This window comes from Ranitomeya variabilis, chromosome 3 (genome assembly GCF_051348905.1).
Source record: "Ranitomeya variabilis isolate aRanVar5 chromosome 3, aRanVar5.hap1, whole genome shotgun sequence".
Lineage (NCBI taxonomy): Eukaryota > Metazoa > Chordata > Amphibia > Anura > Dendrobatidae > Ranitomeya > Ranitomeya variabilis.
This window is the reverse complement of record NC_135234.1, coordinates 415988683-416014331: the sequence shown is the minus strand read 5'-3', so window position 1 is coordinate 416014331 and position 25649 is coordinate 415988683. Positions and strand designations below refer to the sequence as shown.

Here is a 25649-nt window from a genome sequence, read left to right as displayed (position 1 = left end):
TTTCTTCACTTGATGAATAGGTATAGTAGGCAATAAAAAACCATAAGACACAAGCCAGTTTGACCTTATTAATATTCATACAAAGGTTCTATACATTTACAATGGTGCTTATGTTGTTTTGTTTGCAAGCGATCATCTGTTTCTGCTAAGACTTTTTTTTATAACTAAAGAATGCAACCCCCATGTCACAAAACCACAACTTCCCTTCCTATCACGAAACTATTAGTGAACTAGCAAATACTAGTTTTGTATGATGACCGCTAAGACCACAAAACAATTTAAACTACATAAAAATTATACTTTTTGAACACGTCTAGGGAAGTTTGCTAAATTTGTATATAGTTTGAGTACTTATTTTTCAAATACTACACAACAACACAGGATACGCAGATGCCTTAGTCTAAGTTCCCACGATCCGTTTCTCGTTCTTCAGCTGTGAACCTTACTGACATTACCGCTCCTCACAGCAGCCAGATTCACACACTACTGTCATTGTGTCCCGGCAGCAGTGCTGAGCGGTCATATTACTGATGTCACCGCTCACCACTGCATCCAGATGTAGCAGATTCAGGGATCGTCATGGGACATGGGATGGATTTACGACAGATTCCTTTGGATTATTTTATTTTTTAAAGGTAATAAATGGGTAAAAGAGTGTCGTGGAGTGCTTTTTACAATTAAAGGACTTTTCTCTGTGTGTTTATTACTTTTTACTACGTGGTTAGTAATGGGGGTGTCTTATAGGGTATGTATAGGGGTGTCCATTACTAACTCCTGGGCTTGATGTCAGCGGACATTACACAGCTGATGGGTGCGTAAATATCGGACCACACATGCATGGTCCACGTGCCGTGCAATTTTTTTCTCGCACCCATTGACTTGCATTGGTGAGTCGCAGCCATCCGCAGCATGTGGTGATTTTTACCTCACCCCAATTCCAGGTGAGGAAAAATTTGCAGATTACCTGATTTAATAACATTGATGCGAATGCAATGCGATTTTTTTTTTCACATTGCTCTGGACGATTTTATAACCCGATATGAGCAAACCCTAAGGGGTAGTATGGCCTAGTCATAAGGACTGAGCCTCAAAGCATGGGTGCTGTAGGACACCAGGTCTCTCAGCCAGCTTGCATATGGTGTCACACCTTTGAGGTTAGGGACGCACTGAGAGGTTCACCATGAAATTGCAGTGGGTCTCATATAGTTTGACCAGAATGTTAAACTGAGAACCTTATATTCAGTTGTGTAAACATTTGCCTAATGGCATTAGATCAACATATGATTTTTGGATGTGCAGTCCATGTCTTTTTCCACAATTATGGAGTATCCAGACAAAGAAGGTTTATAGTTTTATTTATCATATGACATCTCAGAAAGGGACAAAAAGTAGAGATGAAAAAACTCGATAAAAGCGCATGAAAAAAAAAATACTAAAAAATGCAATGAAAAAACTAAGTTGGTGCAGAAATGCTGCAGAAAATCTGCAGCATAAAACTTGCCAAATACTCATCATGAGAGCTTAGCATTACATCACATTAGCCTCACATATGGTTATATAAAATTAAATATTAATCAATAATATAACTCAACCATAATTCATGGTTACCTAATGCATTTCTGAATTATCATACTTTCGTTCTACCTTCCCTGTTTAGCGTACTTTTAAAAGGCATAGCTAAAGCAAGTATAAAGGTAGCAGTCACACTCAGGCATTGGTGCTTGTAGGGCAAGTGTTATGGATAAAACATGATAGGGCAAGGCCATGTTACACTGGGGTGTTGGAGCATTAATTTACACATCTGATACTTCCTATGCACATTACACACAAGAAATTTATTTTTCATATTTACTTTTCTCAATTCTATGGTAAGAAAAGAGCTTAACATTTTCTCATTAAAATTAGCAAAAATAAGAGCAGGAATGTATGTTATGCTTTGTGCATACATAGTCTTTTTGTTGAATTTTTGGAGCAGAAAATCTAAGTCTTTAGGAATTTTGATTAGTTTGATAAGGATTTAGAAAGATTCTGCTGCAAAAACTTCTAAAAAAAATTCAGTTTGAACACCCAAGCTAAATAATGAATTGCTTAAAATATTAATATATACAATACACAGGTTCGGACTGGCCAGTTGGAAAACAGGTAAATTCCCTGATGGGCCGCTATGCAGGAGTTGGCCCACATCTCAGTATGAGCAGTTGTTGGCACTATACGCTTAATTCACTATGTGCAGACAAAGAGAGTATCTTGTCATTATTATATAGAAGCATAGGTACATTTATGTATGAGGGTAATATAATATTTGTATGTAGGTGAACAGTGGGCCTCCAGAGTAATTGTTACTAGTGTTGGCACTTGGCCCTCCAATTTATCACAGCTGTACACACACATAAATTGCCAATATGAACATATGTAAGCAATTATGATTGTGCTGATCTTACCTAGACCTTGGCCTTGTTTTATGTGTGTACTGTTCTTGGTGAACAACTGAAAAAATAACATTGAAAAAATAAAATACATTTTAAATTAGACTTACATTTATGCTCAAGTTTAATTTTCATAAAAATAAATCCACATTAAATCCAAATATTGCAAGTTATTTTACTGACTATATGAGTGGAAAGCCATGTCTGCAAATTAGAAACTTGAACATTAGAAATTATTTGCTTTGTTTGTATACTACAGAGATATAAGGAAGTGACAAAACCAAGATTTTTTCTTTTTGGAGCATTTAAAAAAACCAACAGATTAATAAAATCCCATTAATACTGTAAAATTACTTTGCAAGATAAGGATCAGATTAAGAGATTACCAAGTAAATCCTGCTGTAGATTTCAGGAGTAGAGAGGTTTGTTAAAACTGTCCTTGTGTAGACAAATACTCTATACTGCCTAGACACTTGCATAATCCTTGCTGTGCTTGGCTAAAGGATCCCATACACATTAGACTACTGTCACACAAACTCACTGATATCAATGGGTTTGTCTCATGGTGTAATGTGTATGGGGATGATGGTCGAGGGAGATGTCGATCGCTCATGTTTGATCTTAGACTGCCGACTGCATTTTTCTCTCTAAGATAAGCTGACACCAACGTGTGAGCCAGCGGCTTTCTAATAGAGAATACAGGAACGCTCAGTGGAACGAGCACTCCTAAGTATTGGAGAGGTGGCCAAATGATCGGCCAAAGCATCGACGGCAGTCTAATGTGTATGGCCTGCTTTACAGTTCGTATAGAAAATGAATGGAGCAAAGATTCACTCGACTCCAAGCGATTAGTAAGTTAGCCCCTAGTCTATTGGTAGGGGATAACTTATTAACTTGATACAGACCAAATCTTTTCTTTTCATAGGAGATAAGCTGCTGCCAACAAAGTCTCACTGTTGAAAACATATTATGCCCAGCCATTTTCTCATGAGCATATGGGAGTCAAGATAGATAACTGTCAGAAGGCCATTCTTACAGCTCACAGCTATCGCAAAGGTATGGCCAGTTTAACGCAAAATATATATCTTGTTACTAAATAGTTCTGAGAAAACATACAGTTGTGGCAAAAATTAAGAGACCACTGCAAAATGTTCAGTTATTCTGATTTTTCTCTTTATAGGTATATTTTTGAGTAAAATGTAAATTGTTCATTTATTCTATAAACTTCTGACAACATGTCTCTGAAGTTCCAAGCAATAAATTTTGTATTTTTTTTCTGAAAAGGAGAAATGGTCAAAATTGAAAAAAAGCCCAGTGCTTTCAGACCTCAAATAATGCAAAGAAAACAAGTTTATAATCATTTAGAAACAACAATACTAATGTTTTAACTCAGGAAGAGTTCAGAAATCAAAATTTTGTGGAATAACCAAGATTTTTAATCACAGCTTTCATGTGTCTTGGCATGCTTTCCACCAGTCTTTCACACTTCTGGGGCAAAAATTGTAAGCAGTTCTTCTTTGTTTGATGGCTTGTGACTATCCATCATCCTCTTGATTACATTCCAGAGGTTTTCAATGGGGTTCAGGTCTGGAGATTGGGCTGCCCATGACAGGATTTTGATGTGATGGTCTCTTAATTTTTGCCAGAGCTGTATATAACAGACTCATCAGTTTTCTTTCAGATTACCTGTTTTGAAGGACTGGAACTTTTTTGTCTCAATTGGTCCAAGATGAATTTTTGAGTTTTCTTTTAAAGCTGGATTTAAAGAAAATAGTAAAATGTTATTTATTTATTTATGCAGGTAACATATGCTGTCCGTCTAGTGCACAGAAAACTGTTCTAAGAATATTCTATAGTTGGAGCCATAAGCACATTTATATAGTCACATTTTGTAGATTATCAAGGATTCCATGTCTAATTCTGCTGGAATTTCTACATTTGGTACATGTTGGATTACATAATTTATGGAATATCTCCGTTTTTCTGTCATTAAAAGTACAGAGGTCTAAACTTCTGTGTATATACTAATTCACTTTTCAGTATTACAATATCACAACCATGCAACGTCTTAAGGTAAGGTAAGATCACATAATCTCATGTTTCTCCCAGAAAGAAGAGGACAATAAATAAAAAAAGTTATGCGCTACAATTTTCTGTCCTTATGTTTTTAAAAACAAACATTTTTGCAGGGAGCTATTCTGGAGGAAGAAAAGAATGCAATAGAAGCCTGGAGCTGAGAATATAAAATGGTAACAAAAGAAACAACGGTTTGAATAAATGAAGAACCAAAACAATAATATACCTTCTGAGTCCTTCACCAAGTTTTCCTTTAATGCATTTTGACTGGTTGGTACTTCTGTGGTGGTCTTCTAATTGTTAAAAGAAAAATTATATTTTACATGACATAGATCCATAATAACTGCTGCACTCCCAATTGGCATTTTATTGTAGAAAGAGTCAGATATTTAGGGTGAATTTGCAAAGAGGAAATATTTCTTATTTTGTGGTGACAATGAGTAATTACTTCAAATTTTGCAGCCACTAAACCCATAACCAAAAATGTACCTATAGTTATGGTATGTTTTCCCTTCAACGTCTGTCTTTGGGTTTGGTTAAGTTTTATGCCTTATGATTTGGCTACTCAGGTTTTAATGTGTAATGTAAATTATATGAGTTGTGTGTTCATACACTACATTCACTTCTGTTTTATACTTCTTATCTTTTGAGTTTATTGTTGAACTTGGTATCTCTTCATGAGAACTGGGGTAAAAAAAGAACATTGCTGATTTAATTACAAATGCCTTTCTACAAATATTCCTATCACCTAGTTGAGGCAGTGCTTAAATTTGTTAATTTTTTGGTTGTTTCCCATTCACAGCTTTACACTGGACTGTCTTGTGTTTAAATATAAATACATAACCAAAGAAAACTGTTACAGCCATCAGGACTAACACAGAGGTATCTCATTCTAAATCCTTAGCGTAAATATGGATTTGGTCCCCCTTTTGCAGCTAAAACTGGTTCCATTATTCTGAGAAGGCTTTCTAAAAGATTTTAGAGTGCCTATGTGAGAATTTTTGCCCAGTCTTCCAGAAGAGCATTTGTGAGGTCAGACACTAAAGTGGTAAGAGAGGGCCGGGTGTCTAGTCCATTCCAGAAATATTTGAAGGGTTTGGGGTCAGTGATCTGCATGAACCAGTCACATCTTCCACAGCAATCTCACCCATCTATGCCTTTTGCTTTGTGCACTGGGACACAGTCATTCTGGCGCAGTTAATAATCCTCCAAAACTGTTCTCATAAAGTTGGTAGCATACAAATGTCCAAAATGTTTTGGTATGCTGAAGCATTAAGATTTCCTTTCACTGGAACTAAATCGCCTAGGTCAACCACTGAAAATCACCTCTATAGCAGTATCCTGATGCCACTAAATTTTATAGTTGGCAATATGCAGTCAAGCAGGTAACATTCTTCTGTCCTTTGCTAAACCCAAACTCAACCATCAGACTGCCAGATAGAGAAGCATGATTTGTCAGGCTTCATCATGCAGTGCCTTCCACTATTCTATCTGAGGCTTGTCATGATGCTTGATGACGTAAGGCTTGGCCATGGAAACCCATACAGGTTTTTGTGCGTGCTGATGTCCGAAGAGGTTTGGAACTCTGCAGAGCATTGGCAAGTTTTATGCTCTATGAGCATCAGCACCCTACTCTGTAACTTTACATTGTCTGCCACTGCATGACAAAGTGGCTGTGGTTCCTAAATTCTTCTACCTATCCATAATACCATTTACATTTTAATCTGGCATATTAAAGAGGGAAATTTTGAACATTTTATTTTGTTGCGACAGAAGTCCGTGTTCAGTGTTTAGCACCGGATACTAGCTGTTTGGTATGAACCCCGAACTTTTAAGTTCGGATTCGCTCATCTCCATCTACGCTTTTGTGTACATATTTTTCATCACACAACAGCATGCATTCCTAGAAATTTTAAACAAATCTTTGTCATTTGTTTCACATAATTATACAGACCACAATGTCCTTTTGCTTTTAAAGCTGAAATACTAATCTAGTTATACTACAAAAACCTCATTGTCAAAACCAAAGGATTTAATTCAATGATCCGTGAATGCAGAGACACAGCTAATTAGTGTGTAACCAACATCTACCCACTAGGAAAAAATAATCTAAAGTTTCCATCTTAGTTCTGAACTAAAGTCACTGATGCAGACAAAAATAAATTCCATCACAGTGTAAACTGGAATGAGAACATTTGGACTTGTACCAGCCTTCTCTATACAGGTAGATTGCTAGCAATGGAAGCCATAAAAGCAGATGTCGCATGGAAAGATTGTAAATGTAACAGGGGCTGTGCTGAGTGAGGTCTTTGAAATGTGCCATGCATTCATGTAATAAGCATTGATGTCTACTGTAGGTGTACAAAACATAAAAACATCAATTATTACTGACTGGCTCGTTGTTACTGGTTTCCACATCAAAGAGGATCAGGGGCTCTGAGTTAGCAGGATCTTCACAGACAGTCTCAAGCTGGTTGGAAGAGAAAATCAGACACCAGGGAAATGTTAGATGTGAAAATTCAAGATTTAATCTATGCAAACAAGGCCACAAGGGGATGATCCAAAGTTTTCTAACAGAAAAAGCAGGGCAGAGCAGCATTATAATTTACACACATTTATCATACTAATAGATAGTACTAAAAAAGTCACATAACCACATCCAAACTACATAAGGTCAGACACCGTTTTTTTCGGTACCAGAAATAAATGCAAGTGTGAAAGCGGCCTAAGATGGTTTAGTGAATCCTGCATTGGGCAGGGGGTCGGACATGATGATCCTTGAGGTCCCTTCCAAATCTAACATTCTATGATTCTATGATCCATTAAGCAAAAAACAGATCCTTTTCAACTAAAAGAAAAAGGGATGGCTATTTAACAGATTCATTTTTCATAGACTTTAATCTTTAAAAAAATTCAGTTAAAATCAGTCTTTTTAAGCCGGACAAAAAGTTGTGTCTGCACAACTTTTCTATGAATGGATTGCTGCTGGATGCATTTTAATGGATGATTACTGGACAGACATGTGAACAAAGCCTAAAGCTGGCTACTACATGAGATAGCTATTGGTCAAACCTTTGTTCAGCAGACAACTATATCTTCTTGCTACCCTACCAATCCATGGGAAGAAAGGAGAAAGCTGTTGTCAGTCTCCTTTGGCAGAGGTGTATCTACCCCGAAAATAAAAGCATTGGTCATTGAAATCCCAATGGCCCGATCATTCTGTGTTGCCGACATTATTTGTTGGGAAGGAAACAGAGGACTCCCTTAATATCATAGGGTCTGATCGTCCTATTGAAAGCAGAAGGTCAAGTCATTTTTCATCTATTGTATAATGGGGACCAAAAGTTCTGATCAAACTCAAAAATACTTTTTTTGATGCACCCTATCTTGAATATTGCAGTTAACTAAACTATTTAGTACGCTTAAAGAAAACATGCAACAAATGCTATAATAATCCTCTGTCGTACATAGGACACTACAGATATGTTTAGCATATGCGCCAGAAATGCAATGAGGAAGTTGCATCCAGGTTTTAACCTCTTCATGACCTTTGACGTATATTTACGTCTAAGGGCATGTTCCTGTCTTTGATGTGGACTCGCACACTGAACCCACATCTTTCCCCGCACTTGATGATTGATTTAATCAGCCATCAAGTGCCTTTAACACCCCAATCGTGGCTGTTAACCTCTTTTACCCTGCTGTCAATCACTGACACACACTGGCCGGAAGCAAGTCATTAATCCCGCCTATCGGCCTCTCTATCAAGTGATCGTGATAGGTTGCTATCATAGCCGGGGGTCTAAAAAAGACCATTGTGCCTGTCACTATAAATCTATTGTAGACACCAGTTCATAACCGGCATTTATAGATCTATATTTCTGTTATATAGACAATCGCAGCTTACAGTCTCATAAGGGGACTATTGAAGTCAGTAAAAAGAAAAAAAGTTTTAAAAAATATGAAAAAAAAAAATTACGTTAAAGTTTAAACCACCTCCTTTTGCCCCATTGAAAATAAAATAATTAAGAAAAAGCAAAACACATATCTGATATCGCCAGGTTCAGAAATGTCCAATCTCTAAAAACATTTTAAAAAATTAATCTGATTGGTAAACAGCGTAACGAGAAAAAACCTGCCAGAATTACATTCTTTGCCGGCCACAGCATTGCAATAAAATGCAATAAGAGGCGATCAAAACGTCGTATTTACCCCAAAAAGGTATCAATAAAAACCCAAGCCACAAAAAATAAGCCCTCACCCTGCCAAAGATCACGAAAAATGAAAACGCTACCAGTCTCGGAAAATGGCGACATAAGTTAAAATTTGTTTCCTTAAAAATGTCAGAAATTTTTTTCACCACTTAAATAAAAAAAAAACCTATACATGTTTGATATCTTTTAACTCGTACTGACCTGAAAAAGCATATTGCCAGATCAGTTTTACCATATTATGAACATGGTAATTAACCCCTTCACCCCCAAGGGTGGTTTGCACGTTAATGACCGGGCCAATTTTTACAATTCTGACCACTGTCCCTTTATGAGGTTATAACTCTGGAACGCTTCAACGGATCTTGGCGATTCTGACATTGTTTTCTCGTGACATATTGTACTTCATGATAGTGGTAAAATTTCTTCGATATAAGTTGCGTTTATTTGTGAAAAAAACGAATATTTGGCGAAAATTTTGAAAATTTCGCAATTTTCCAACTTTTAATTTTTATGCCCTTAAATCACAGACATATGTCACGCAAAATACTTAATAAGTAACATTTCCCACATGTCTACTTTACATCAGCACAATTTTGGAACCAAAATTTTTTTTTGTGACGGAGTTATAAGGGTTAAAAGTTGACCAGCAATTTCTCATTTTTACAACACCATTTTTTTTTAGGGACCACATCTCATTTGAAGTCATTTTGAGGGGTCTATATGATAGAAAATACCCAAGTGTGACACCATTCTAAAAACTGCACCCCTCAAGGTACTCAAAACCACTTTCAAGAAGTTTATTAACCCTTCAGGTGTTTCACAGGAATTTTGGGAATGTTTAAATAAAAATGAACATTTAACTTTTTTTCACACAAAATTTATTTCAGATCCAATTTGTTTTATTTTACCAAGGGTAACAGGAGAAAATAGACCCCAAAATTTGTTGTACAATTTGTCCTGAGTACGCTGATACCCCATATGTGGGGGTAATCCACTGTTTGGGCGCATGGCAGAGCTCGGAAGGAAAGGAGCGCCATTTGACTTTTCAATGCAAAATTGACTGGAATTGAGATGGGACGCCATGTTGCATTTGGAGAGCCCTTGATGTGCCTAAACATTGAAACCCCCCACAAGTGACACCATTTTGGAAAGTAGACCCCCTAAGGAACTTATCTAGATGTGTGGTGAGCACTTTGACCCAACAAGTGCTTCACAGAAGTTTATAATGCAGAGCGGTAAAAATAAAAAATCATATTTTTTCACAAAAATGATCTTTTCGCCCCCAATTTTTTATTTTCCCAAGGGTAAGAGAAGAAATTGGACCCCAAAAGTTGTTGTGCAATTTGTCCTGAGTACGCTGATACCCCATATGTGGGTGTAAACCATTGTTTGGGCGCAGGGCAGAGCTCGGAAGGGAAGGAGCGCCATTTGACTTTTCAATGCAAAATTGACTGGAATTGAGATGGGACGCCATGTTGCATTTGGAGAGCCCCTGATGTGCCTAAACATTGAAACCCCCCACAAGTGACACCATTTTGGAAAGTAGACCCCCTAAGGAACTTATCTAGATGTGTGGTGAGCACTTTGACCCAACAAGTGCTTCACAGAAGTTTATAATGCAGAGCGGTAAAAATAAAAAATCATATTTTTTCACAAAAATGATCTTTTCACCCCCAATTTTTTATTTTCCCAAGGGTAAGAGAAGAAATTGGACCCCAAAAATTGTTGTGCAATTTGTCCTGAGTACGCTGATACCCCATATGTGGGTGTAAACCATTGTTTGGGCGCAGGGCAGAGCTCGGAAGGGAAGGAGCGCCATTTGACTTTTCAATGCAAAATTGACTGGAATTGAGATGGGACGTCATGTTGCGTTTGGAGAGCTCCTGATGTGCCTAAACATTGAAACCCCCCACAGGTGACACCATTTTGGAAAGTAGACCCCCTAAGGAACTTATCTAGATGTGTGGTGAGCACTTTGACCCAACAAGTGCTTCACAGAAGTTTATAATGCAGAGCCGTAAAAATAAAAAATCATATTTTTTCACAAAAATGATCTTTTCACCCCCATTTTTTTATTTCCCCAAGGGTAAGAGAAGAAATTAGAGCACAAAAGTTGTTGTGCAATTTGTCCTGAGTACGACGATACCCCATATGTGGGGGTAAACCACTGTTTGGGCGCATAGCAGAGCTCGGAAGGGAAGGAGCGCTATTTTACTTTTCAATGCAAAATTGACTGGAATTAAGATGGGATGCCATGTTGCGTTTGCAGAGCTCCTGATGTGCCTAAACATTAAAAACCCCCACAAGTGACACCATTTTGGAAAGTAGACCCCCTAAGGAACTTATCTAGATGTGTTTTGAGAGCTTTGAACCCCCAAGTGTTTCACTACAGTTTATAACGCAGAGCCGTGAAAATAAAAATTCTTTTTTTTTTCACAAAAATGATTTTTTAGCCCCCAGTTTTGTATTTTCACAAGGGTATCAGGATGAATTAGACCTCAAAAGTTGTTGTCCAATTTGTCCTGAGTATGCTGATACCCCATATGTGGGGGGGAACCACTGTTTGGGCGCATGACAGAGCTCGGAAGGGAAGGAGCGCCATTTGGAATGCAGACTTAAATGGATTGGTCTGCAGGCGTCACGTTGCATTTGCAGAGCCCCTGATGTACCCAAACAGTACAAACCCCCCACAAGTGACCCCATATTGGAAACTAGACCCCCCAAGGAACTTATCTAGATGTGTTGTGAGAACTTTGAACCCCCAAGTGTTTCACTACAGTTTATAAAGCAGAGCCGTGAAAATAAATTCTTTTTTTTTTTTCACAAAAATGATTTTTTAGCCCCCAGTTTTGTATTTTCACAAGGGTATCAGGATGAATTAGACCTCAAAAGTTGTTGTCCAATTTGTCCTGAGTATGCTGATACCCCATATGTGGGGGGGAACCACTGTTTGGGCGCATGACAGAGCTCGGAAGGGAAGGAGCGCCATTTGGAATGCAGACTTAAATGGATTGGTCTGCAGGCGTCACGTTGCATTTGCAGAGCCCCTGATGTACCCAAACAGTACAAACCCCCCACAAGTGACCCCATATTGGAAACTAGACCCCCCAAGGAACTTATCTAGATGTGTTGTGAGAACTTTGAACCCCCAAGTGTTTCACTACAGTTTATAACGCAGAGCCGTGAAAATAAATTCTTTTTTTTTTTTTCACAAAAATGATTTTTTAGCCCCCAGTTTTGTATTTTCACAAGGGTAACAGGATAAATTGGACCCCAAAATGTGTTGTCCAATTTGTCCTGAGTATGCTGATACCCGATATGTGGGGGGGAACCACTGTTTGGGCGCATGACAGAGCTCGGAAGGGAAGGAGCGCCATTTGGAATGCAGACTTAAATGGATTGGTCTGCAGGCGTCACGTTGCATTTGCAGAGCCCCTGATGTACGCAAACAGTACAAACCCCCCACAAGTGACCCCATATTGGAAACTAGACCCCCCAAGGAACTTATCTAGATGTGTTGTGAGAACTTTGAACCCCCAAGTGTTTCACTACAGTTTACAACGCAGGGCCGTGAAAATAAAAAATCTTTTTTTTCCCACAAAACTTATTTTTTGGCCCCCAGTTTTGTATTTTCACAAGGGTAGCAGGAGAAATTGGACCCCAAAAGATGATGTCCAATTTGTCCTGAGTACGCTGATACCCCATATGTTGGGGTAAACCCCTGTTTGGGCACACGGGAGAGCTCGGAAGAGAAGGAGCACTGTTTTCCTTTTTCAAAGCAGAATTGGCTGGAATTCAGATCGGATGCCATATCCCGTTTGGAAAGCCCCTGATGTGCCCGAACAGTGGAAACCCCCCAATTATAACGGAAACCCTAATCCAAAAACACCCCTTACCCTAATCCCAACAGTAACCCTAACCACTCCTCTAACCCAGACACACCCAACCCTATTCCCAACCGTAAATGTAATCCAAACCCTAACCCTATCTTTAGCCCCAACCCTAACTGTAGCCCCAACCCTAGCCCCAACCCTAGCCCTAACCCTAGCAATAACCCTAGCCCTAACCCTAATGGGAAAATGGAAATAAATACATTTTTTAATTTTTTTATTTTTCCCTAACTAAGGGGGTGATGAAGGGGGGTTTGATTTACTTTTATAGCGGGTTTTTTAGCGGATTTTTATGATTGGCAGCCGTCACACACTGAAAGACGCTTTTCATTGCAAAAAATATTTTTTGCGTTACCACATTTTGAGAGCTGTAATTTTTCCATATTTGAGTCCACAGAGTCATGTGAGATCTTGTTTTTTGCGGGATGCGTTGACGTTTTTATTGGTAACATTTTCGGACACGTGACATTTTTTGATCGCGTTGCTGCGGGGGGCTCAGGGAAGCCCGCAGGGAGCCCCCTCCCTGCGCGATGCTTCCCTGCACCGCCGGCACATCGCGATCATGTTTGATCGCGGTGTGCCGGGGGTTAATGTGCCGGGGGCGGTCCGTGACCGCTCCTGGCACATAGTGCCGGATGTCAGCTGCGATATGCAGCTGACACCCGGCCGCGATCGGCCGCGCTCCCCCCGTGAGCGCGGCCGATCGGCTATGACGTACTATCCCGTCGAGGGTCAGATAGGCCCAGGTCACCTCGACGGGATAGTACGTCTAAGGTCACAGAGGGGTTAAAAAACAATTGTGGAATTACACTTTTTTTTGCAATTTCACCTCACTTGGAATTTTGTTGCCATTGTCCAGTACATTATATGGTAAAATGAATTGAGTCATTGAAAAGTACAACTTGTCCTGCAAAAAAACAAGCCCTCATATGGCTATATTGAAGGAAAGGTTCTTGGAAGAAGAGGTACAAAAAACTGAAGCGCAAAAAAAGAAAAATCGCAAGGTCATGAAAGGAGTTAAAATAATTGCTTCTCATTCCCAAATACTTTTTGAGGCAGTTCAGGATCTGACTTGCAACTTACATCTTCCCTGTGTGAAGACCTAGGTCTGTGTGAATCAATAATTTCGTACCTCCTTCCTGGCTGAGCACGCTGTGTTTGTTCCACGATATCCTTCATATACACCATCTGTGCCAGGATTCACAGGTGCTGTGAAATGAATAATAAATTGAATTATTATGTTTCTTATCGCAGAAACTTACTGAAGTTTTCTTTTAAATAATCCTATATTGATTGGCCTCCATAACAGAAGACATATGGGGGAGGTTATAGAAGGTGAATGTCCCAGTTAAAATCTAAAGGATAGGCTGCATGTCAGACTGCTCTTTTCAGTATGATTACCCAGTCCTTGTGTTGGATAGGAAGATACCCAAGGAATACAGCAGGATCTAGACAAGTCAGCACTAGATGCTTTTTACTCTAGACCACGATAGGTTTCGTCCAACTGCTACAGCACCACTCCAGTGTTTGTTTCATTTTTTATTTCAGCATCAGAGTGGTGCTACTAATCTAAGTTCCCTGAACTTGCCAGACGCCATCTTCATCTATTACCGCTTCAGTCTCGTGGTGCCAACTTGTGACTGTAACTTCATATTGTATAGACCTGATATCAGAGGTAATGGTTACAAGCTCTCAATGCAAGTCTATGACAGCTTCATTCTGGCCTCAATCTGGCTGACGTAGACTTACATTGAGTTGTGACTTCCTGATCACCCAGGAATGCCTGGAGCAATCAAAAACTACTGGACATGGTCTGCAGCAGTGCAGATAAAGGATGAAGGCTGGTAAGTATAAGACAAGGGTCAGGGAATTTAGATTAGTAGCACAATTCCAGTAAAAAAAAACCACGGGAGTGGCGATTTAAACAGTTAGTGAGCTGGAGCATTTTCCCTAGATTCATATCACTGAAGCTAACATCTTCAGTGATACATACCTCTCCTCCAGTATATTACCAGCGACCTTGTCACACACCCCATAAAATGCTTGTAAAATTCAAGAAAATCATTCCTCTGTAGCTTTTTGGCCAAAAGCCACTAGTACATTAATAAAGAATGGGAAATAAAAGGAAGGAATTATATTTAACTTTCGGATGCCCTGCTTGCATTTTTCTAAAAAAATGTTTTTAAATCTACCCTAAGCCTCCATTGAGCACACATTTTTAACAGTTTTTTTTTTATGGAGGTGGGAGGGGCTTGTTAATTATTGTCTTAAATTGTATATGAATTTTTACAAGGGGTTTTGGATGGCTTTATTTTAAATAAGGCATGTCATAAAAAAACACAATTTGTAGTGTGTCTTGTGTTTACCTAATACCAGGAAAACAATGCAAAAAAGGCAAATGTAACATGTAAAACCACACTTTTTGGAAAAACTCACTGTAATCCACTTTTTGCTTTGGCTTTGAGGAAAAAACTTTATAAAATACTAGGAATGTAACTTCAGTGGGTAAATTGTTTTATCTTCAGATGCGGGCACAGCGCTCTTCCAAGCATCTGCAAGCTACTCTCCGTGAATTCCTCCTTCCCCACTATGCTGATTAGTAAGGCACATAGTAGATCATTATCCTGATACAATGCAATGGATGCTATATGAATTGCTAGAGGCTGGAGACGGGAGCGCATTTCAGCCTCTGAGAGACACCCCCACTTCATGCAGTCCGTCTTGACATCTTTGTTATTAGAGACGACTTTCCTAACAACAGGCAGTGAGCAATAAACGTTTAAGTAAAGTAAATTGAAGAATTAGTTTTCAGGGTGTTATCTATTAAATAAACTTAAGTTGTTAAAAAGGATAGTTCCATTTAAATATAGAGAGCAGAAGCAGACCAAAGGTATGAGAATGTCACTCCTGTTGACTGCTACAGGCTTTCCGAATCCTGAAATGGTTAAAAGAAGTGACATGTGGAGCATGTGCACAGCAATGTTGTTTTTTCATGTTTTTTCTTAGAGTCTTTTTTTCACAGTCATTTTTCAGTTGTTTTTTTTTTCACTCTATGATCAATGGAAAAAAAAAGGCTTCACTTAAGCAAAAAATGATGGAAAATGCTTAAATAAACTCCGGTCATCTTCCGGTCATCATTTGAGCTTTCCCATTAACTTGTGCTGTAAAGTAGAATGTATCTTCCTAGCGGAAAATGCCAGAAGAATGGTCAGGTCCCTTTTTTTTTTTAACTATTTGGTGTTTTTATAAACCTGAAGTAGTTAAAAAACAGTCAAAAGCCTGAACATGTGCACAGAAAGTGATTTTTACATAGAAATGCTTATGTTCATTCAGGAAACCACCTGAAAAAGACATTGAGTGCACATACCCTTAAAGGAGTTGTCAACATATCCAATTGGAGAAAGGTGGAACTTGATGGACCTAGGTCTACTTTCAACCTATGTAACTAAGTACATATTATATTGATATTCTGTCAATACAATCCAAAATGAAGACTTTTGAATGCCAGTATGTTGCTTGCATTATGTATATGACACTGACCAAACAACTGATTAACAGAATTAATCAGAGGAAGTCCAGGGACTTAAAAGGACAGAATTTAACTGTTATTCAATATCCCATTTCTATAAACCATGAGCCTTATAGATGTAACAATTGGACCTAGAAGTATTTTAAAAATGAAGGAAATGTACACTGCCACAATAATTTTGAAATAAAGCATCAAGGTGTGACTGAAATAGAATTTCAGCAGTAACTAAAAGACACGGCTGTTTTAAGCCTTCAGGCCTGATTAATCATTTGGTGTTTTTTTTATTCAATTTTTTTTGGGTAGTACATTTTTTAAAGGAATTTTGCACAAAATCAAAATTTTTGCTTTCAACCTGTTTAAAATTTTCAGGCACACATGAAATTAATCCATTTGTGCAAAAATGAAGCTACTTTTTAAAAAGTCATGATCAATGAATCTTCCGAAGACTTCTACAAAGCCCTCCTGCAATAGTGAACATTTCTAAAAAAAGAAGCAGTGAACACATTAAAATACTTCTAAAAGGAGACATCTATCTATATAATTGTCTAAGGGTCACTTCCGTCTGTCTGTCTTTCTGTCTGTCTGTAACAGAAATCCCACGTCGAGACCAATCAGAGACGGGCACAGTTCAGCCGCGAATTGGCCCCTTCCTACTCTCCGTCAGTGCCCCTCCATACTCCCCTCCAGTCTGCGCTCACACAGGGTTAATGGCTGCATTACACCGCGTTATGCCACGGTGTAACGCAGTCCGTTAACGCTGCTATTAACCCTGTGTGACCAACTTTTTACTATTGATGCTGCCTATGCAGCATCAATAGTAAAAGGATCCCAATTCTAATGCATCGGGTATTCTAGAATATGTATGTAGTTTATTTATGAAGTTTTCAGAATAATGCAATTTATACACAGGATTCGGCCGGCCGGGCGCGACCAATTAGCGAGGCGTAGTTCAAATTCCGTGCCAATTCGTGGCCGGACTGCGCCTGTCGCTGATTGTTTGCCGCCGGCTGGACGTGACCAATCAGTGAAGCCAGGGCCTGCTCCAGGTTTTTGAGGGCCCCGGGCAAAAGAGTCTCAGTGGGCCCCCCTCTTTAACACATACCACGATTCATGATGCACAGATACAGCAGAGAAATATACCACAGCCAAGTAGCATATAACACAGCCCACGTAGCATATAGCACAGTGTTAGGGGTCGAGTTCCCGCTTTTGCACAGGGGAATCTCGGGCCATCTCCGCTGCGGTCTCCCATTCTTCTCCTGCCGTAGGGACCTGCCGTTGGGACTAAGTCCTACTTTTCCCCTTCTGAGCATGCGCAGGGTAAGATCTCTCATTGGAGATCAAGGTTCACATGCTCAGATACTACCAAATCCCATTGGTCCTCTAGGAAGGTCCTGAAGGTGCTCAATTTCTGTGGCAGCTTCCCATTGGTCTTTCTGGGAAGATCCTGTACTTTCTGCAGCTATAAAAGGTTCGCATGACCGCACGGCCATGCGCTAGTGTACATTTGAAAATGTGTGTGTGTTGATGAGTGCAAGTCGTTCTTTAAACATCCCCTCCCTTGTGTATGACTGCTCCCAAAAGGTGGATGTCTGCTGTCTAGTGCCCGACTAAGCTATCAACATTAAAACATACGATACAGTGTCTATTGCTGTGACCGCCAGTGCGGCGCCGTGCACTAATAGAGCGCTTCTCTAACCCAAGTCTGGGTGGTTGGTGGCGTCCGCCAGTGCGGCACTGCTTGCACTCTTGTGCTTTAATTTACTATTATTTGTTATAGTCTGACACCCAGTAGCGGTGTCGAGGTCAAGTGGTCTAGACGAACTCTATTCCCGAGTCTTGGGATTGAGTTCTGTGACTCCTTGTTTGTGCTCTTTGTGCGGTACCGCGACCCTGTGACGTAACAGAGTTCTCTTCCACCGCCATATAGTGCCGCCATTTGCCAGCAGCAGGTTCTTTCCTGCACGGTGGACCCCGGGCTGCGAACGCACCAAATATCATCTCACTATTTACTCGGTGCATTCCGCCAGTCCTGACACACAGCCACGTAGCATACAGCACAGGCCACGTAGTATATAACACAGCCCATGTAGCATATAGCCCTTAGACAATTATATAGATAGATAGATATATATATATATATACTGTTATGTCATATCTATTTCTAAACAGTTAACGTTTTCTCCTTCAAAGAATAAAACATATTATACAACCATGAGATCAAACTACCGTACTTAATAGGGACAGATGCTTTTTGGATGTTCAAAATCCTTTTATTCCATATGATCTCAACCATATTAACCAATCAAATATTATAGCACAGTAAAATATTTTTGTCTTTACATTTCTATATCTTATACTTGTTATGCTATTAATTCACTCCAGGGTAATAGCTGTCTCTTTATTTCCAGTAAATGATTTACCAAAATATTTTTTTACTTTATCCAATTGCATTGGAGTGCCTTGTTATTTTAAGCCAATGCATATGTAATTATTTTAGCGACAGCGAAGGTGTTGCCCAAAGCGCAGCAGCAGTAACACATCTATTTTTTGTTCTGTGTGTTTTATTTGAATTCCTAAATAAAGCTTACATGTTCAAATCCCAAATCTCGTGTGTGGAAATGTTCAAGTCTACTATGTCCTCTCTTTGTTACCCAGCAAATCAGTGTACTTATTTTTTTCACTTGCTGATATTTTACAGTGCTTTAGAGACATCATCTTCACTGTTGTGAAGGCTCCATGACATTTTAATTGGTATCATTAAAATGTTTCCAGTCCTCATGACCCCCAAGAGATGATTTTAGGATTTCCTTAGTATTGCACAGGTGATGGAATTATTAATCACCAGAAACTGCCACAGGTTCTTTCACCTGTGCAATACTAAGGAAATTTTGAAAACATGACATGTTGGGGACCGGAGTTTGGGAAACACTGGTCTATATACTGGAAGCTGTATCAGCTTCTCTGTGTGTCTCTCTGCCTCATCTAATTGTAGATGTAATTTGACTCCTCACTGAAGACAGAACTGAAGACAGATTAGAGCAGTTTTTGAGAGTGAATAATCAGTGCAGGAGAAAGAGGGAAGAGAAAAATGATACATGGGTATTTTTCTAAAATAAGACATACAGCATATTACAAAGTTTTGTATTTTCGCTAGTAATGTTGATTTATAATAAACATTTTAAAAGACAGTAATTTATTTAAAGGAAAACACACCCTTTTCATTTACCGGTATATCCCTAAGCAAGGAACCAAAATGGAAATCTACAGTATATATTTAATATTGCATTATACAAGATAGAAAATGAATGAATTCCAAAAGAATTTTCAGGGAAAAAAATCACTCACTTGGCTTAACTATTTCAGATAACAAGGTTTTAGGAAGTGTATCTGGTAAATCGTATCCATTTTTCCTAGCAACAATAAGGTGAAAGGCTGCAAAAAATTCTGCCAATGTCAAAGCACCGTCACAGTCAACATCACTAAGATCCCTGAAAGAGAACAAAGCAGAAGAAAATGATTTTAAAAAATCACACAGGCAAAAACATGATTATCCCATTTACTCATCTGGACAGCACTAACTAAATGCCCGGAGTAACATAACTTGATAATATAAAAATCAAGTCGGGATCACATTACTGACACCATGTTTAGTCCTGTTCAGTTACCCTATGGATATATCACACCGGATTTTTAGAAGCAGACTACTTGTAAGATGTAAGCAGAATATTATATGTTCTTTATAACAACAATCTAAAAAATAAAATGAAAACAGTATAACTGTCCGTAGGTTTTTGCCTCCAAATCTTACTGCAGCATAATATGGAGAAAGAATTCCTGATTCCCGCTATGTTTCACTTACTGGGCTGCTTGGTGAAGTTTTGATAAAAATCACTGTTTTATCAGCAGGAGATTATCCCTCGAGGACCAGTAAACCTGATACCATGTAGTCCTCCTCATTCATGAGAGCTGCATAGCCCCGCCCACATAGATGGGCAGCTGTCTACCTATGCACAGTGTACACAGAAAGCTGTCAATCAGAGTAGTTTGGGCGTAGTTATACACAGCTAAGTATTCAGAAAACTCCAGTTAAAACAGTGATTTTATGAAAACTGCAGCAAGCAGCCCGGTAAGTGACACATCACAAAAGCCAGGGTCTCTGCCTCTGCATCATGCTGCTTTCAGAATGGGTAGCAAAACACTGGTGACAGATTCCGCCTAACGGGGTTTTCCCTTCTAACATGACAAGGCTGTAGTCACTCTCTGTGACTGCAGACTTGTGAATCCTCATATTGCACGTACTAAGCGCTGTGAGGATACTCCGTGGTCTGTGCCAGGAATGACGGTCATGTGTCCACAACCGCAAGTATGTGATATGCATACTTCCGGCCACAATCAGACTAGACTCTTTCCGGCCTCGCATAGGACTCTTACCTTAAGTGAGTCGGAAAAAGTCTAGTCTGATTCTGGCAAGGCATACTTGTGGTCACATGATCACAGGTCCTGGTGCTGATACTGGAGAATCTTCACAGCGTTCAGTGCGTGTGTTGTGGTGCTGAGTCACTGAGTGACTGCAGACTTGTCATTTTGGACTAGAAAACCCTTTTAAGAACTATACCTGAGAACATTGTTCATTTGATGTATCCTGGACATACTGCTTTCCTGAAAGCCTCTAGTTATGTCTATCCTACTATCTACTGTAATGCCATGTATGGAAGGTAAAATAATGTATACTGAATACAACAGCAAACTTTATTAAAGGGAACCTGTCACCTCGTTTTTTCAGTATGAGATATAAATACTGTTAAATAGGGCCTGAGCTGTGCATTACAATAGTGTATTTTGTGGACCCCGATTGCCCACCTATGCTGCCAAAATACGTTACCAAAGTAGTCGTTTTCGCCTGTCAATCAGGCTGGTCTGGTCAAAAGGGCGTGGTGTCTTCCCCAAGATCTTGCTTAGTTTTCCGTTGGTGGCGTAGTGGTGTGCGCATGCCCAAGGTCCCAAATCCACGTCACAGGGAGTGAAAAGATCGCGATGTGCTGTATTTCATTGGTGATCGGTGGGCGCGGCCATCTTCCTTTGGCCGCGCATGCGCAGAAGCGGCGCTCTGCTGGCCGCGGCTTCAGGAAAATGGCCGCGGGATGCCGCGCGTGCGCAGATGGAGATCGCGGCGGCCATTTTCCTGAAGCAGAGTTCAGGAAAATGGCCGCCGCGATCTCCATCTGCGCACGCGCGGCATCCCGCGGCCAATTTCCTGAAGCCGCGGCCAGCAGAGCGCCGCTTCTGCGCATGCGCGGCCAAAGGAAGATGGCCGCGCCCACCGATCACCAATGAAATACAGCACATTGCGATCTTTTCACTCCCTGTGACGTGGATTTGGGACCTTGGGCATGCGCACACCACTACGCCACCAACGGAAAACTAAGCAAGATCTGGGGGAAGACACCACGCCCTTTTGACCAGACCAGCCTGATTGACAGGCGAAAACGACTACTTTGGTAACGTATTTCGGCAGCATAGGTGGGGAATCGGGGTCCACAAAATACATTATTGTAATGCACAGCTCAGGCCCTATTTAACAGTATTTTTATCTCATACTGAAAAAACGAGGTGACAGGTGCCCTTTAATTTACTCTTTGAGTAGTTACATTGGCAAATGCGCTGTGTACATTGTTTTGTCCTATATATTGTATATTTTTATGGAAGTATACCAAGAGCTCACATTTAATATGTCAATTGGATGAGTTTCAAAATGTCATTACCTACACAATAAAGAATAAAAAGGTTATGGGTAATTACGCTTACACTCACCTATATAAGAAGAATCATATTAAAGCCCATAAAAAGTATGTGTGAATTTTGGCAAACAAGTGGAAGCGTAGCTATCTATCTGTTCTTTCATACTTACCAAATGTGTGAAAGTTCTGAAATAGGAAGCTTTGATTTGGTAAAGAAGTTTCTTGCTATGGACCCTGCAAATAATTGAAAAAAAAGAAAGTTTTAACAAAGTACATATAACTTGACTATAATACTTCCTATTACGGTTTAAGCATGCAGCTGTGAACCGGGATGCCTTCTAGAAGAAATGTTTAAAAAATCTTGTTATTTTTTCATATAGAATCCCACAGATAAAAATGAATGAGAATAAAAGAGATCAGCATGGACCCACAACATTTTCAATATGCCATATTCGAGATTCATGTGCAAGAGGTCTTAAACAGAACCTGACAGCAGGATTTAAACCAAGGAGGCAGTCTGAGAGCTTTATCAGCCTCCTAATACAGTTTTTAATGATCTCTGTATTATGATACCTAAATACTATCTTTGTGTATGTTTAAAAATGTTTAAGAGAAGCTGTCATGACAAAATGACTTATTGATTAAATCAGGTTTTTCTGTTTTAGACTCCAACTTCCTTTTGTTTCAGGAAACAACACATGTACATAACACACACAATTGTCATACCCAACCATATAATTTGTGTCACGCACGGGTGTGACGCACATGGATTGTGGACTAATTGTGCCACAGGGTCGGCTTAAGTAGGATGAGTGTGGCTAATCGGCTACCTTGATTTTACTAGAGCTTCTGATGGTGGAGTTAGACTTGAGCTGCAGATAGCTGCCAGGTACCACTCCAAGGCAGTTCCCAGTACTGCAGCTGCTGACCCCAAGGGTCAGACTCGCAGACACAGACTGGGCTTGGAGTAACTGACAGAACAGGATAAGGGCTCTGTTCAGACTGCAAAGATTCTGGATCCTAGGGCAGAACGGATACTGACATGGAGTCACAGACGGGGCTGGCTTCAGATAATGGGACAGGCTCCAACAGTACGGACTCTGGAAAACTAGCCAGGGCAGCCACTGGTGAAGGATCAAGTACTGCCGGAATGATTACATGTTTGGATACCACCAGTCCGGCTTCAGGAACAGGTACCACCAGTGCAGTTTCAGGGTTCATGTACTGCTGATGTGGCTTCAGGCTCAGGTACTGCCGGAGCGGTGTTAAGCTACAGGTACCACCGGGTTTCGGGTTCAGGGATCGCCAGGTGTGGATTCAGGTTCAGGCCCTGGTCACACAAGTACCAGGGGTTCAGGTTAAGACCTTGGCCACGCAAGGACCAGTGGTTCAGGTTCACGTAGTAACTACATGGGATATTAGAAAGGGGGACCTGGCATACATACAGTTGCACACACACAATGTAGGGAACTACAAGGGTTGCTTAGATGCCTCCCTACTGGGGAAGGCACCTTTGATACAAGATGCCTCCCAGCTATTTGCTGGGAAGCATTTTCAAATTACGCGCGCTGCGCTTTTAAAAACAGGGGAGCGCTCCCGCACTGGATGCGCCATCGGAAAGCCTGTGCGGCATGCAGAGGAGCAGGAAATGGAGAGTTCACTGTGTAGCCGTGGCAGTGAGTATGTCGGCATCACTGCATAGAGGGGAAGGAGGAACAATGTAGGGGCACCAGTATTAGTGTTACAGTTTGAATTGAAGCATCTAATAAGAGCGTGGAAATGTCACTGCGAAGAAAGGGGGAGCAGGATCACGGGAGGAGTAGAAAAAGAAGTCTCTTCTCTTCTCTGCAATGCATGATTCAAGTGGCTGCAGTAATGATTGACAGGCATTCCAGACTAGTTCGCTACCCTAAAGCAGAGATCAGGGAGGAGTTAACAATGTTTTTAAACCACATACATGTAGCTTTAGGTATAACACATTAATCATTATAAACTATATTAGGAGGTTGCTATCCAGTTCCATATAAGCTGTAAGATAATATATACCATGGGATAACATTAGAAGTAATTTACTGTAGATACTACAATGAAATGAATAATATCTGCTAATGGAGGGCGTTTAGGGCATTTATATTTTGTTTATTAGAGAAATGATACATTACATTAAGCCACAAGTGAATAAATATAATGGTTTAAGTTACAACAAGCTTTTTCTAACTTAATTATCTCTAAATATTTAATTATATGATACACACATAAAACATTTCTAAAGAAGATGTATTAGGACATACAAATATATACAAATTAACCTAGACATAATAGAAAGAAAATCACATTCCACAATGTAAACTTATGTCTACCTTATCATGGTTGTATCGTAAATATAGGCATACTGAGAAATCTATGTTCCATTCTGAACAGGCATTTTATTTAGTACTTATTACGAGCTGTCATATTAAAAATCCAGACAAAACTTCAATAAAAAACCCCATCTCATACAAAATATATTAATCAACACTGGTAAACACTAAGAAATTGCTAGAAATCAAAATCTAAAAATGTATAAAATGTAATATTAGATCACATCCTGCAGTGAATTCCCATTACTGACTTGATTATATCTACAGCAAGGCTTCTTTTAGAGAAAGTAAGACCCTGGGCAGAAATTGTAATTTTGACCCATCATTCATACTCATGCTCACACTGTCATCATGATCAATTTTCAATAATACAGGTCTTTAAACAGACAATGTGCTATAAGATATACACTGCTCAAAAAAATAAAGGGAACACTAAAATACCACATCCTAGATATTTATGAATGAAATATTCCAGTTGCAAATTTGTATTCATTGCATAGTGGAATGTATTCACAACAATAAAACGTAACAATTATCAATGTAAATCAAAATGAATATCCCATGGAAATCTGGATTTGGAATGATACTCAAAATCAAAGTGGAAAATCAAATTACAGGCTGATCCAACTTCAGTGGAAATGCCTCATGACAAGGAAAAGATGCTTAGCATTGTGTGTGGCCTCCACGTGCCTGTATGACCTCCCTACAATGCTTGGGCATGCTCCTGATGAGGCAGCGGATGGTCTCCTGAGGGATCTGCTCCCAGACCTGGACTAAAGAATCCGCCAACTTCTGGACAGTCTGTGGTGCAACGTGACGTTGGTGGATAGAGCGAGACATGATGTCCCAGATGTGCTCAATCAGATTCAGGTGTGGGGAATGGGCGGGCCAGTCCATAGCTTCAATGCCTTCATCTTGCAGGAACTACTGACACACTACAGCCACATGAGGTCTGGCATTGTCCTGCATTAGGTGGAACCCAGGACCAACCGCACCAGCATATGGTCTCACAAGGGGTCTGAGGATCTCATCTCGGTACCTAATGGCAGTCAGGATACCTCTGGCAAGCACATGGAGGGCTGTGTGGCCCTCCAAAGAAATGACACCCCGCACCATTACTGACCCACTGCCAAACCGGACATGCTGAAGGATGCTGCAGGCAGCAGATCGCTCTCCATGGCATCTCCAGACTCTGTCACGTCTGTCACATGTGCTCAATGTGAATCTACTTTCATCTATGAAGAGCACAGGGCGGCAGTGGCGAATTTGCCAATCCTGGTGTTCTGTGGCAAATGCCAAGCATCCTGCACGGTGTTGGGCAGTGAGCACAACCCCCATCTGTGGATATTGGGCACTCAGTCCATCCTCATGGAGTCGGTTTCTAACCGTTAGTGCAGACACATGCACATTTGT

At 40.0% G+C, this 25649-nt stretch overlaps 1 protein-coding gene across 5 annotated transcripts in view; it reads right to left on the bottom strand.

Annotated features, from left to right (window-relative positions):
* The window catches only part of REPS2 (RALBP1 associated Eps domain containing 2), a 303614-nt gene that overhangs the window by 60911 nt on the left and 217054 nt on the right, over nucleotides 1-25649 (bottom strand). For all 5 annotated transcript variants that reach the window (XM_077296311.1, XM_077296312.1, XM_077296310.1 and 2 more), the window contains exons 7-13: nucleotides 22047-22110; nucleotides 19484-19626; nucleotides 13739-13815; nucleotides 6895-6972; nucleotides 4729-4795; nucleotides 4113-4181; nucleotides 2442-2487 (exon numbers count right to left, since the gene is read on the bottom strand). In XM_077296311.1, coding sequence (XP_077152426.1) covers nucleotides 2442-2487; nucleotides 4113-4181; nucleotides 4729-4795; nucleotides 6895-6972; nucleotides 13739-13815; nucleotides 19484-19626; nucleotides 22047-22110 — 544 coding nt within the window. The remainder of the gene's footprint in view (nucleotides 1-2441; nucleotides 2488-4112; nucleotides 4182-4728; nucleotides 4796-6894; nucleotides 6973-13738; nucleotides 13816-19483; nucleotides 19627-22046; nucleotides 22111-25649) is intronic.